Genomic DNA, 15,457 nt, shown 5'->3' on the forward strand with positions numbered 1-15,457 from the left:
CCATTACAAAAAATGTGACAAAAACACAAGCCTACCCGTTAAAAATATAGAATAAATGAACAAATTTCACTTTTAATAGTTTTATTTTCAAATTATGTGCAATGTGAATTTCACAGTTGAACTCAACCACCACTATAACCCGCAACCCAAAACAGACAAACCAGCAAAGTAAAAGTGAGGAAAGAAATGCAATGAAGAACTCAATGAAATAGCACCCATGAGTGATGCATATAGATGTCCAGAAATTAGCAATGTTTTGCAGCCGACGGCCACTAACTCTTGAACACAGAAAGCTGTTTGTTAGCTTGTTGTATTACATGACTGGTGTTTGAAAGTTGATCTGTAATGCTTAGTTTCGGTGAGATGTTACAAAGAAATACTACTGTACTAGAGGGAGGGAGGGAGGGAACAAAATCTATCACTCGTGCGGGTAATCATTTTTTCTCAACAGAGCAGGATTACTCTACCATAACTAAATAGGTAATTACATAAAGAAAAAAAAAACAGCCACTGGAGACAACAAAAAGAAATCACATCTATTTTTCAAGTTATAAAAGAAAATGAAGATAAGTTTAAAAAACTGTGCAAGTACAGCAAACCTATAGTACAGTATATTACACATAACAAAAACATTTAAATACAGTACTGTATCAGTAGAAATCCTGAGAGTTCTCCGTTCCTGGTTCTCAAATGGCCGTCTGTAGACATGTGGATGAAGCTCAAACCTTCTCTCACCCTTGATGAGGGCTGTTTTGAGGGCATTGTTCAAGCCAGGTCGATTTAAAACCAGCTCAAAGTCAGTCAAAGGTGGATCTTCTCTTGGAGAAGTTATATTATGTTCACAAGTCCTTAATAAATGTGACTCTTCTGGTATTCAATTCCATGTGAATCTCTTAGATGATTGCTATATGGTTACTAAAACATTTTTTTTTTTCTGAATAGAGGGGCACTCTTCGTTAAGATAAAATACAAGGGAAATGTGTAGTGCAAAGATGACACAGGAACCTGCATGAGGAAATTGACGGCACTGAAAATGTCACACGCTGACAGGGAACGCCACTCAGTGGTGGTATTACTCCTTCTATACAAGATTGTCAAAAAAAAAAAAAAAAAAAGCAGCACCAACAGTTTGTGTCCTCTGAAGGCGGATTCATGGCTGTTAGATGAATTAGCACACAACCCAGGCCACCCTCACTAGTTTATATTGTCTGCTTTTTCAGGAGGGTGCTTCATAAAGTTTGCAGTTAAGGACCGTTGAAGTGGAGAGTGATTCAGTGCAACGCCGAGTTAAGACTTTTCAGATATTCTTCATCAGGAGAAAGTTTTTGATTCTGATGCCCCTTTTTTCTAGCCACAGGCACATTGGCATCTCAAAATGATCTGCACTAAATTACGCGTCACTTCAAGCCTACACCCATGCAACAGCCAAACAATCATTATTGGAACTAAGGTGATTTTCACTAGCAGAGACAAGCACACAAAACAATGAATGCACTTTTACTAAAGTAATATATAGCCTAATCACAGTTCCATGAGTTATTGCTACCACAAAATTCTTTTCAATGTCCAGATCAGCTATAACAAGACCTCAAATGCTTTTTTGGCATTGAAGAGGAAGGCTCTTTCAACCTTTTTCAAATGATTATAACCAGATGTCGAAAAACAACCTCAACAGAGCTCAATGCTCAATTGAGCTTTTCACACAGTTGCTTAATCAACACAATGGCCTGAAATGTCCCTTTTCTCCTAATCAAATATCTCTGAAGTTTCTGAGGTAAGCCTGTTAGTTGGTCTGAACTTTCCACTTAGTGTTGCCACAGATTTGACTCCGTCCTTATTTCTCCAATGTGGAGAGTGAGTATTCTTAACATTTCACTTAAGTTGTCTTCGCATGTGACACAAAATGGATGCCAACTCAAAAGAGTGGGAGGTATGAGCCCCCATGCAACTGGAATCTCAAACAAAACTTAAAAATAGCTCGGAAGCCAAACATAGTGTATTGTTTGACACACTGACGCTTGTGAAGGAGGAGAGGGCCATAAAAGTATCACACAAGCTTCAAGCTTCAAAAACACGACGGTAATGTAAATCACAAGCACACTTCAAATTATAACTCCTCTAAAAAAAAAAATAAGCTGCAGAGACTTGAGCACAGACTAGGAAAAAAAAACACACACACACACACACAAACCTCAGAGCCAGCAACCTACTAATGAGCTATGGTACTCATCTTACCCGTATGAATATATAGTTTATATAGTTATTTATATATATATACATACATATATATATATATGTATATGTATATATATATACATAGATTTTAACTTTATGCTGACACGTAGCATCCATATCTCCAGAGGGCACTTTTATCTTGTCAATACCCTCATACACATGCTTATCATTTGTAAAAATCCTTACCTATATACGTATCTAAAACAAAAATAGAACAGCATGGCTCAACAACAAGCAAAAAAAAAAAAAAATAGTATAATTGCACTTATGATTCATTGTACGGTTTTCTTAAACAAGCATCAGTGTGGGTAGTTGGTGCTGTCTGGAAAAAAAATACTGCAATCTTTAAAAGCACCCCCGTTTTGATCATGTTAAACCAAAGTTTGAACGACTTAAGACTTAACCAAAAATGGTCCTTGTGGTGCAAACCCAAGGTAACACCAGGCACAAGGCAGGCAGGACCACACTACTCTCCCTCTGCCTCATAGATTGGGTTCACAAAATGAGCTACCTCAAAGCACTTTCTGTAGACATTGTGGGTAAAGTTTGGCCACCACACATTCAAAATGGCGGCCCAAATCCCAGAGGCGGTCGGGTGTCTCATAGATTTTGGTCCATAAATCTGCCTCGTCGTCGTACTGGTAAAGGGAGTTCTTGCGGCTGGTGCGAAACACGTGCTCCTCCACCATGACCTGTGTGGCTCGTACAAACAGGTGTAGCTGGCCTTGCAGCAGCATGGCCTTTATGTACGGGCTCGTCGCTTGGTCAAAGGGCAGATCTCTCTTGCGGCTCCACGAGTTCTTCTCGATATCGTAGACCTCCACAGTGAAGGTGCGCTGGTGATTCCTGCAGATGCCGGCAATGTAATAAATGCAGTTCTTATACAGGGCGGCCAGACCCTGGCTCCGAGGAACACTCATAGGGGCAAGATGACTCCAATAGTCCTTACGGGGATCAAAGCAGAAGAAATATTCACCTGCAAAAAACAAAAAGAAATGTTATTTAGAGCTGAGATCAACTGTTTTCACATATACTTTATAATGTGTGTCATCTAAATGTCTTTTCATGAATGTGCTTTCAGATCATTTTGAATTCATGACATTAACACTGACATCTTAAGCAATTTTATAGATGCACATTTTATAAGTTAATTTCAATATGTGTACATTGAAGAAGTTTCTGGTTGGTGTAATTGTTCCTCCTGTCCATACTAGCCGTCAAGAGATCCTTTCTGAATGCAGTTCCAATGTAAGAGATAGGGGACAAAATACAAAATCCACAGTCTTGAAGTCTTTTTCTTGCAAAATTCCCTTTTTGTGTTTCCCCCGGCAGTGTTTTCTGGTTGAGCTGCTGTGGCATTAAACACAAGTAGGGAGTTATGTATGAAGACTGTAACTTTTATCGACTACTAAAGTCTCATACTAGCCTCAGCTGAAGCGTTGATTTTTTTTTTTTCCCCAAGGAATGAGGACTGTGGATTTTGTCCCCCATCTCTTACATTGGTGTTAGGAAGAGGTCTCTTCAAAGCCAGTACAGACAGGAGGAACAATAGCAGCAACCAAAAGTGGTTTCAATGGACATATGGACATGTGAGTATTGCATTAAGACAGCCGTAAAAAAATGTACATCTATCCTTTGGGAAGTCTACACTTACCTTGGAGGACATAGATGCGGTCTCTGTACTCCACAGCACTGTGAAACTCCATGGCCACTGGCATGGGACTAACTGCTGTCCAGCAGTTGTCCCTGGCATCATAGCACTCTACTGACTTTAATGCGTTTCGCCCATCACCTTCGTATACTCGGCCTCCCAGTGCATAAAGCTTCCCACAGCAGTGCACAAGTCTGCAGCCAATCCTCGCTCTCAGCAGAGGTGCACGTGGAAGCCATCTGTTGCCTGCGTGTTCGTACTGCCAGAAGTCACTCTCTGCTCGATGGTCAATGGACACCTCACTGTTGCTCGGTCGGTAGCCGCCAGCGATGTAGATGTCATTCTCTGAGGACACCAAAATACCGACCTCTCGGAGATCATTGGGTGGTTTGCAGAGCTTGAACACCTTTCCTGTGGCTGTGTCCAGGCAAGGCACCGTCTGCTTCTTCCCTGAGTGTTTGTGAGCGGCGTCAAAGCAGATGACCATCTCAGAAGCAGTCATTCCCAGGCGCTGTGGGCAACCATTGGTGCCAGTGAGGCGGGTTTTGGCCTCAGCAGGGTCTTTAGACAGGGACAGGGCACCAGCAAAGGGAGCGGGTATCCGACTGAGAAAGGCCTCATCCAGCAAAGGCAGACGGATGCATTGGGAAAAAACCTCGGCAAGGTGGGCCTCACGGCCAGGCAGGTCATGCTCCAGCCAGCGGACTATGCTCTCATAGACATGCTCTTCCTTTTCCACATTGAGGTCATCATTGTTCAAAATGCTGACCAGCTGCTCCTTGGTCATCTGGAGGAACTCTTGCTCCCATGAAACACACAAGAACTACCACAAAGACACAAAAATGTCAGTTTTTAGCAGCCAAACACTAATCACAAACAAAGCGCTGGTCACACTCATAAGACCAGAGCAATATATGTATATGAAAAAAAAAGTTACAAAAAATGCAGCAGCAGGCATAATCATTAAATCAAAATGCAAATAACTAATCCCATGCTCATGCTCAACTGACCTTCTTGCGAATGTAGTCCTGTGAGCGTTCCCTCAGCTCTTGGTGCCCATAGGCATCAGCGAACATGTAGACCCCAATACAGTTCTGGGGGTCAAGCCTGCTGATCATGAACTGGGCACACTGGTCCTGCAGGGCAGGAATCTGGAAAATGCTGGCTGCTGTGAACAGGGCCTGGACGTTGGACTCAGAGAGTGTAACCCTGGACGTGTAGGCATAGTCTAGGACTAGGTGCATGGATTCAGACTCCACCCCAACAATTCTGACCTCACGCTGGCTGCTCTCTGTAAGGCCACTGGTGAACATGGACCTGGTGGTGATGGTGGAGAAAACACAAACGTGATTAACTACGTGATTCTCCACAACAACTGCATTTTGATTCAAACGTGCTAAAACTTGACAAGGAAGTTTTATCTGAGTTGTATAACCTTTATCAGTTACCTAGTGACCAAGCTGACAATACAACCAGGTAAGGTTTTAACATTTCCACTTAGTGAGTTGTGCAAATACAAACATTTGTACACATCCAACATTTCCTACCTAAAATATGGGCTGATTGCTGCAAGGACATTTCGGTGACATGAGAAAGTCTTGCCATGGTCCACTTCTACGACGATGTCTGTGAGCTGTGCTTCATCATACAAAGCTTTGAGCTGCTGAAGGATGTTACAGGCATGAACAGCATCTACCCCGTTATAGTTGGTGCTTGGAGGTGTCCCATTTTGTACTTGTAACAGCTTCCCTACCTCTGAACAACACAGCACACAGAGAGAGAAAATCACAAGATCAGCACATTCAGTTATGGTGTACACAACATCGAAAGACTTGATCAGACTCCTATTTCAAAAAGCAAATGATGCCATAGCAGGTTATAAAATTCTAATTGGTAAACAGTAATTCCTGTTTGCACTTTGAGACCCTTCATTCAATCACTTTTATATAGTTGTGCAGTCTAATGTAAATACAAAAATAAACATAGTATGATGACAGCACATGTACTGTGTTACACACAACAGAGCACAAGACGAGACAGATGGCAGAGTCATGATGACATAAAGGTGACTACTTAAAATGCTGGCATAATGACTATGAATCTTTAATATATTAAGATAAAAAACAAAATAAATGATATTTGTCTGAAGCGTTTACTGTAAATGAATACTGCAAGCATGTTTTCGATTGAGAAAGGTACAGTATGTGTTTTGATTTACAGTAGGTATGGGCCAAGAGTATGAGGTTGTATGCAAGAGTTTGGGCACACCTTGACAAATAATATATTTTGGTGATTTTTTTAATTGAAAAGATGTTAACACAGCCTCGCTAGGATATGGAATATAAGACACAATATTTTCAGCAATCATTAATGCATGGTTACTTTTTATGTAATACATTTAACAAAAAAAAATTAAAACACTGGCATGTGCAAAAGTTTGGGCACCCTACAGAGTCAGCACTTAGGAACACCCCCTCTGGCAGATATCACAGCTCGCAAAAGCTTTTTGTAGCCAGCTCAACATCTTTCAATACTTGTATTTGGGATTTTCACCCATTCTCCCTTGCAAAAGGTTTCTAGTTCTGCTATATTCTTGGGCCATCTTGCATGCACAGCTCTTTTAAGATCTACCCATTATGTTTAAATCAGGGGACTGTGAGGGCCATTCCAAAACCTTCAGCTTGGATCTCTTGAGTTGGTCCATGGTAGATTTCAAGGTATGTTTAGGATCATCATCCTCTTTTCAGCTTCAGCTTTGTTACAGACGGTGTGATGTTTACTTGTAGAACTTGCTGATATTTAGTGTAATCCTTTCTTCCCTCCACCTGTGCAATGTTTCTTGTGCCACAGGCTGCAACACAACCCCAAAGCATGATAGATCCACCCCCATACTAAACAGTTGACAAGGTGGTCTTTTCATGAAATGCTGCTCTTTTTTTCTCCAAACATACCCTTTGCTGATTGTAGCCAAAGAGTTCTATTTTAATTTCATCAGTCCACAGCACTTGTTTCCAAAATGCATCAGGCTTCTCTGTTACATACTTATGACATTGGATTTTATTATGAGGACTCTCTGACTCTTCCATGAAGGTTTTGTTAGTGCAAGCATTGCTGCACGGTGGAACGGTGCACCGCCAATCCTGAGTCTGCTAAATCTTCCTGCAGGTTTTTTGCAGTCAAATGGGGGTTCTGATTTGCCTTTCTAACTAGCATACGAGCAGTTCTCTCTGAGTTTTTTTGGTCTTCCAGATCTCATCTCAACCTCCACAGTTCTCCCAAACTGCCATCTCCTAATTACATTTCACACTGTGGAAACTGCAAGTTGTCAACACTTTGCTATCTTCTTGTAGCCTTCCCCTGCATTGTGGGCATCAATAACTTTCATTTTCAGAGTCTTACACAGCTCCTTAGAGAAACCCATGGTTGCTGAGTGTTCGCACAAGGTTTGAAGAGTCAGAATATTTGTAAAGCTTTGAAATTGGCACCACCTGACATTTCTTAATGACAACTGCTAACATGCCTCAGACCTAATAGACTGCTTAAAGTCTGAGACCTTGTAAAAAAGAATCTGAGACTTGAGAACTCTTAAGATGCCCAAACTTTTGCACATGCCACAATGATGTTTTTATTTTTGATCAGTTTATAACATAAAAGTAACTATGCACTAATATTTGTTGAAAACATTGTGTTTTATGTTCCATATCCCAGAGGCTGTATTTACATCTTTTCAATTAAAAAACCACCACAATATGTTAATTGTCAAAGGGTGCCCAAACTCTTGCATACAACTGTATGTGACCTGGTTATAATAATGACTGTGACAACTGCAAAAACTTATCTCCTTTCATCGTTTTGTTCTACATCTGCTTGTTTCTCACTTTGGGCTAAAGTTGTCATGTTCCCACTTCCCAACACAAGACATACGGATAACATCTGGGCCTATAAAGTCGCGGATTCAGTGCTGTTCTGCGAAGTAAACATGTTTCTTATCACATGTGTCGTGGTTAAGTTTATACAAGTGGAACTGAAACTTTGTGCCTTCAGTTATGTTTCAATATAGTCGTATGTCCTCAGCTACTGAGAACAGAAAACTTTTCCAAACAAAATACCTCGTGTTGTGCAACGCTTACTCCCTGACAGGACAAAGACTCGCGATGAGTGAACAGAAAACTACTGTCTCGCCAGGTGGTAGCTAGCCTGCTAACAGCTCACATCAGTGCCCGGCGTCTGCCGTAAACTGTGCAGGCAGCTAACTACGCTGCAAGGCAACTTCAAGAGTATTTAACAACGAATAGCCCGATTGTGATCTGCCAAAATGTTTGTTTATTTCGAGGAACAGCAGTGCTCGCGGCTAAATTAGCTGGCTGACATGCAAGCTTAACTTTTAGCAGGCAGCTAGTCACCAAGCTAATGTTAGCAAGCTTTCTTTGACACAACATTGCGAGATATAAAAGAGCGATAAAGACCTCAGATGTTTTTAGTCCTGTCGTCCCTGCCTTAGAGAAACATAACAGTATTTCACACGACGTCTAGTGCGTCAGTACCGAAAACAGTAGCTGTAACTACAACTTCTCTAATCTTTGTCCCTTGTCATAAACAAGTGTTTACACAATCAGCTGTGTGGGTAGCGAGCTAACCGGCCGAAAGTTAGCCACACAGCTAACGTTAGCTGCTTAGCCGGAGCTAACAGAGCCAACACTTTTGAGGAGTCAATAAGAGCTTGACCCCTTTTACCGAGAATGCAACATGTCACGACTCTTTCCACTAGTCTGTACTACTATAATCCACGAACATACAAACACACACATTATAACTTTAAAAGGCGTTATTTAAGTCTGATTAGTACACAAAACAATGCAGATTTTCGCTAACCTCCACTGGCAGCCATTCTCTCCAGTCTGTCTCGGGGCAGACCGAGAAAACGTCAGTGAGCGCACAGCGGAGCCCCGGAAACAAGGAACAGCCAATCATCACAGGAGCACGGATCTAACAGCCAATCACAATCCTGTTTATCTGAAATCGGAATAAAAGTTGATCGCTGTATGAACGAATTGTACACAGTAACAGAATTACAGATGACACTCAATATAATCAAACCCCCCTTCTCCCAAAAAAGCCAAAAATCAATCCAGCCCATCTAAACGAGCGGACACAGAGTAGCCAAAAGCGTAGAGGAAGCACTCTGAGTGCAACAGTGACCTGAATGTTTGGTATCATAAATATGACACTGGAAGCAGCAACATAATTCCCCCTGCTCTTTGCAGAGGAATACATGCTCTTTCTGTCTTCCAATCAAACACACAGAACTGCATTAAATATTAAATAGATTGCATTAAATAGCATTTGGTTTCTAGGGTTGAAATTAAAGCCATTTTCACTTCATATGAAATTAATACATTTCATATCAAGGTAAAAACTATTGTTTGTTGTGACAATGTATTAAAAATGGAAAGAATATTCTTTAAAATGAGTTGCACTGTGATTTCACCAATGTCGTTTATAGATCTTGAAATCAACTGAGGTGATTTTAGCCTATAAACAGGGATTCTGATAAACATCCCTTTTTTGCATAGTGAATGTACAAAAGAGCACTCAAAGTCTTATAAAAGAAAGTTTCAGATCAGTAGACATTTCAAATTCTTGGTCAATCAATACTGCTTTATAGTGGAATACAGTAAAGACCATAATCAAGAAGTTGTGAATTGTGGCACCACTAACATGGCCAGTAATCTAGGCCCACATTTCCTCTGAAAGTTAAAAGCCGATGCAGATTTGTAGAGACATATTTTAAGACAGGTTTGCTTTGATAAATGTAGGTGATGAAGCTTAAGTTTTAAAAGCCAATGTCAATCTTAAATAACTCAGTTATAAGTTGTTTCTTTTAGTAAAGGATATGGTCATGTGAATCCCACCTAAAACTTAAAGTAACCCTCCAAGTACTTTTATATACTTGGTATTAGGTTCACCAATTTTTTAACTGAACAAAATGTCAAAATGAAAACTTTACATATGGCAAGTTATTTATAGTTTTGAGCTTAACTACAGAAAAGAAAGCTGACAGAGGTGCAGGAAATTCTTTCCCTGCAGCTGCATAACTGTACAATACTAATATACTAATACTCAGGATTTACCATCTTGGAAAATGCAACAGTATGGATGTAAGCCAGAGGAACTTGCACAACACAGACATGCTTGCAAAAAGACGTTTGAAAAAGGTTGTGTAAAAGCATATTTATTTTAATCAGCCGCAAAATGTGAAAAATACTTCTACTAAAGTGGCACATTGGTGAGTCTATGTTGATGTTTGAAATTACAAGCATTGCTATTACTTGTCATCGTTATGAGGTGTGAAATTAGACAGCTTTTCGCCATTTAATAGGAAAAGGCTGTTGCCATGTGTCCTAATTGGTTGCATTTTGTGATTTTGAAGAGGAGGAGGTACTTGAGGGAAAAAAGTATTATTTTGTAACCATTCGAAACACGTGTACTGTAGCTGTTAAAATCTCTATCTTCTGATTTTGCCTGTTTGTTATGAGTCAAAGCTGTGGATCTCTTTTGAGTTGAAAGATTTCAAATTCTTTTTGCATGAAGTGACGTAGACTGCAGTAAATCTGTTTTCCTTGTAGATATCTGTAAAATATTCCAACACAAAATGTGTAAGTATCTATGTACAAGAATGTTTGAAATATTTTAAAAGCCAGAGAATATGTATTACCTTCATGTACAGTTATGTCACCACTTTATTTTGCAATTGTGTGTCAGGATTATACCTGGAACCTACTTTACTGGAAGATAAGTTAAATAACTCTTTTGTTCTACTTTTTCTTTGGCTTATATGCTGCTTCATGACCTTGCTCAGGTATTACCAACCACAACTGTTAGCGTAGTGTGTTTGCGTGGCATAACTGGCAAGAGCACATTATCACCACTAGAGTTCATTACCCGCTACGGATCAATGAATTAAAAATTTCACATAAAATGAAGTGGGTTGCTGTGTTCCAAGGACAGATTTAAAAGACTGCATTTTTCTAATTTTTCCACATTAAGAACATCTTCAGAAGAGCGTAGCCTTGTTTATACTTTGCTTGTTAAATCTGCGTATTAAGATGAAACTGGAAAAAATTTAAATGTGATTAAATAGTTTTTTATTGCATACCTCAAAGGCAGTACAAACCAGAACTTTAAATACATTTTTAACTTTGGCACTCTTTCTCCAACATGTTTTCATATTTTTGTTCAATATATCAAACATTGCTTATCACACCTCTCCCTAACCACATTGCAGCTCATGAATTTTAGATCACAAAAGATTATGTTGGCTTGAAAGGCCGGGTATATTAGGCTGTATTTCACATTTCAAGTTGAATAAATTGAGTTTACGTGGGGGTTTTTTCACACTGGCATCCTAACCCTTACCTTTGAGAAGCAGATGAATTTTTGAATAGATGAACAGGGGCAGCTGTTACAGAAAATGCCTTCTGGCCATACCAAGCAAATTAGTATTTTTTTATGACCTTTTTTAATTATTAATTTTACATTCATTCATGTGTACAATTTATTGTGTGTTTGTCAGAATTGGCTGTTACACTTGTGTTACAGGTTGCATTTATAGGCTTATTTAATACAATTATTATTAAAATGGTAATGATAATCTTCACTGGATTTCTGAAAATAATTACTATGTTGCCCTGCTCTTAGAATCTCTACTGAAACTAGTTTAATCCAACCAGAAAAACCCCAGGATTTCTGTTTACATGTCATTCTCTAGTCTAATGGAACTGTACTGCATGACCCCCTGTCATATGTGCCACAACAGTTTTTTTAATTAGATAAATGAGGCTTGATGATGGCAAAAATCGAACAATACTGACAGTCATTTCCCCTCACTGACAATCATCAACACTCCACAGAAACTACATTTAGTTAATGTTATGTCAAAGGCATGTTCTGAGACTCTGAGACCACTCAGGAGTTCACAGACATATTAAGAGAAGACATCATAAAATCATGTTGTAAGTCTGTCTCACACTGTATATTATCATTTGTGATCAACAGGTCAAAAATATACAGTAACATTTCACACTTCAGTATGTTTTAACAGAAACTAACAAGCGACAAATAAGTTATTAAATTTCTCAATCTAAAGGGAATTTTTAAGATTAAATATTAATCATTGCCACAGGAAACATGCATTTTTCATCTACCAAATAAGTCAAACTTGAATATTTCATTCAAATTCTCCATTATTATGTTGATGGCATATTTCAGGCTGTTCACACAACCTGTCAACAATAATGAAGCAATGCCCTTTGTGGCAATGGTGGTTGATAATTCATTGTAATTCGAGCTCTCTATCAGAGGTGAATAGGGAGTTGGCTGCTGTGGGTCTTTTGACATTCACAACACGAGGCAACACCTGCAACCTCATGCTGTCAAGAGAAATAGACTAATTGTTGTTTATTGAATACTGTGATTGCCATGTAATTCCCATGTATTAACGTGCTGTCATTTAATTTCTATTGCTTTTAATTAGAATTAATTTATTAATGAATCTAAGAATCAATCAATAACTTCATTTGCCCAGTAGGGCAATTGATTATGCAGATGTGGGATGCATACATTTAGCACATATAAAACACAGGGCACATAAATACAACAGTAAGACCAAAAAATATGAATACACAGTAAAAATACTCAGTCAATTAAAAATATAAAAAACAGAAAGTTAAAACATTATGCAAATAACTAATTTTTCCTCCAAGAGTTTAGAGGAGAGATGGCAGAGGGTATAAAGGAGTGTTTGTATCTGTTGGTTTTTAGCTAGTGGAAGTCTGAGGAGGGTACCAGATGGCAGAAACTGATAGGGATGTGCAGAGAGCCCAGTATTTGTATTTGTATTTGAATAAAAGTTGAAATAGGCGTAACAATTCTATTTTTGTTTTTATTACACTTCTAATTTTAGGATATTAATGTGTTAAAATAAGTGTTCTTCACTAAACTATTGTAGCAAAGAAGGGTTCCCACACCAGGTCTCAAACCCTGATCTCCCAGACCACAGACAACTGTGCTGACCCCTCAGCCAAAGCTCAGCTCCACCAGACACACTGACCTGCAGCTATTTATACATCCATGACACAGAGACAGACAGTAGAGCAGAGGAGAGAGACGGAGACAGCGATGTAACCTCGCTATGCTACAAGTCCCGACCTGGGCACTGTTATTTGACATGTTTTTTTCTTCCTGAAAGCAAAATTTCAAAATATTTATATGAAGTAAATATTCATAAAAAACTCGGCTCGAGTTCGGCTCCACCCCTAGAAAGTGAAACTGTTGATATAAAGGATGGGAACAATCAGACAGGATGGATTCTTCTTTCTTACATTACTGTTTGTTGTAAAGATCCTTCAGATTTCCCTGTGCAGTGCTGGTTGTTTTGCGGCAGACATTAACCACCTTATTGAGAACATCTTTGTTTTTTACCTTGAGAGATAGATACCAGCAGAAAAAGGAGAGCGTGAGCACAGACTAAATAAAAGATCGATACAACAGTGTCATCAGGGTCCTGTCAACCTGGAACTTAGAGAGTTTCTTAAGACAAAAGAGACATTGTAAAGAATATTTACATAAGCCTGTCTGATGATGTTATTGTTAAGCACCACACATTGTCTATTCAATTTTCAAAAAATGGACTTGCTACTGATAATGTAACATTTGTGTTGCTCATTCACATATGTAAGATTGATTAAAGCAATTATTTCATAATTAATTATGTCTTTGTTAAGCTTGTTAGGAAGCAGCACCTGAAAAATATAACTGATTTATTTACTTTACCTACTTGTCAACTTACAGTTTCCACTACTTTCAGCAATTACAGACACTTCAACTCCATTCAATGCATACACTTCAGTTGACACTTAAAATCCTTTCACGTCTTCACATTCCAATCTGAAAAACTTCCTCAGCTTGTGAAAGTCACACGTCCAATGTTTATACACTGTTTACCTCAATGGCTTTCAGTGCTTATACTCCAGGCAGCATCTTTCAGATTTGGAATTTATTTCTTTCAAGACGTCTACTTCAACTGACAGCTCAATTTATCATTTACATACCATTTCAGCTCCTTTCAGTGCTTTAATTTCAACTTCACTCAGCACCTACACATAAATTGACACTTCAACTTCATTCACCAGTAATTGTGTTCCAACTGCCACCTCAACTCCATATCAGCTTTTTTTAATGTTCCAACTGCAAATTTTCAGCAGTAAACACATGTAAACATATTGTATAAATGCCATTTATGATTATAAATATCTTATATTAGTAGTTATGGCACATTAGAATACTGCTGGCAGCACCAAAGCAACCATAATCATTATCAGCATCGTCCATAAGAATCTCATGACTTTGATTATGTTGTTGATGTTAGCTTTATTCATGTTTTAGATGTGTTTTCTATAAAGATATTTCAATACATATAATTTGACAAAAAGTGTACATGCATGTAGTCAAAGCCGACACTAGGAGCTGACATTAGGCCTTCATTCATATCTGGATTATTTTTAGCAGTATTTGGTGTTCGCAGAAGGAGACTGTTATAAACCTAAAGGTAGTGCCTTCACTGCAGTGCCATTATCAGTGCTGTGCAGGCTGGAAATGCACTCTAACACTGTAAAATGACAGAAAGGGAGACAAATAAAAGTACAACTGCAATCTAAGCAATCGATTTCACATTTTTTTCCCAATTTCTTCCCATTCAGCCACAGTGCGGCCTGTGAAATTGGGCCTAGCTACTGTTGAATGAGAGAAAAAGGCTTCCTGGGGTCGCTGTTATTTGATGAAAGCTCTGGTTTCTGTTTACCCCTCCACAGATGTCCCTTTCTGATACATTGAAACTGATCACCTGATATTTGCACTTTCTACTTTCTCCCTATCTCGCACAGAATTTTCTGGTCACAGCACTGTGAATGAGAGATTTATTATTATAGTGTGCAATCACAATATATTGTTTCAGTCTGAAAAACTGCAAGAGGGGCTGCAACCAATGAAATTAGAAGAGGTATCTTCAGAGAATATATAGGAATAGATGGGATCATCTTTTGCTGCTTATGCTCAGATCCAGAAACATAACTGCTGTTCTGTGTTTTTCTCTTAGGAAAATCCTTCATCATTGGGTTCAAAAATGTGTATATTCATGTTTTATCTGTAATATATCTTAGCAATTAATTGTATTTGTGTGCGTTTGTGTTCTTTATGTATACGCAATGAAGGGCTTTACATTTGTAATACGTGCTCTCATCTTCACTGCAAGGCCCCTCTTCAGTTGTGAGACTGCCTTTTGCAATCTCTTGGGAAGATGAGAGAAAAACAGTGCGGGGGGTTAAATGGTGGAGTCCCAGGTTGGTAACGATTGAATTGCAGAACAGAAGAAGAAGAGGAGACAAGATGGAATGCATGAGGAAGAGGAGGCAGGGGGTGTAATTGTAGTTTAAATGTGTGTTTTTGTCAGAGATAGAGGTAATGGGTTATTATATGCCTCCGGAGGCCTGTGGAAGAATGCCTGCAGATGTTGTA

General features: G+C 39.0%; 1 protein-coding gene across 1 annotated transcript; it reads right to left on the reverse strand.

Moving 5' to 3' along the window:
* Window positions 1–64: 64 nt before the first annotated feature.
* kbtbd8 (kelch repeat and BTB (POZ) domain containing 8) lies at window positions 65–8,837 on the reverse strand. The gene is made up of 5 exons (XM_042406217.1): window positions 8,759–8,837; window positions 5,434–5,641; window positions 4,897–5,203; window positions 3,890–4,709; window positions 65–3,211 (listed from the first exon to the last, which is right to left on the reverse strand). The coding sequence occupies exons 1-5, from the start codon at window positions 8,772–8,774 to the stop codon at window positions 2,748–2,750; spliced, it is 1,815 nt and encodes a 604-aa protein (XP_042262151.1). The 5' UTR covers window positions 8,775–8,837; the 3' UTR covers window positions 65–2,747.
* Window positions 8,838–15,457: the final 6,620 nt, after the last annotated feature.

Source organism: Thunnus maccoyii, chromosome 3 (assembly GCF_910596095.1).
Source record: "Thunnus maccoyii chromosome 3, fThuMac1.1, whole genome shotgun sequence".
NCBI lineage: Eukaryota > Metazoa > Chordata > Actinopteri > Scombriformes > Scombridae > Thunnus > Thunnus maccoyii.

Coding starts and splice junctions, on each gene's coding strand:
- kbtbd8 (XM_042406217.1), bottom strand. Junction 4,710..4,896: donor AGGACTACATTCGCAAGAAG/GTCAGTTGAGCA, acceptor TCTTTGTGGTAG/TTCTTGTGTGTTTCATGGGA. Junction 3,212..3,889: donor CCGCATCTATGTCCTCCAAG/GTAAGTGTAGAC, acceptor TGTTTTTTGCAG/GTGAATATTTCTTCTGCTTT.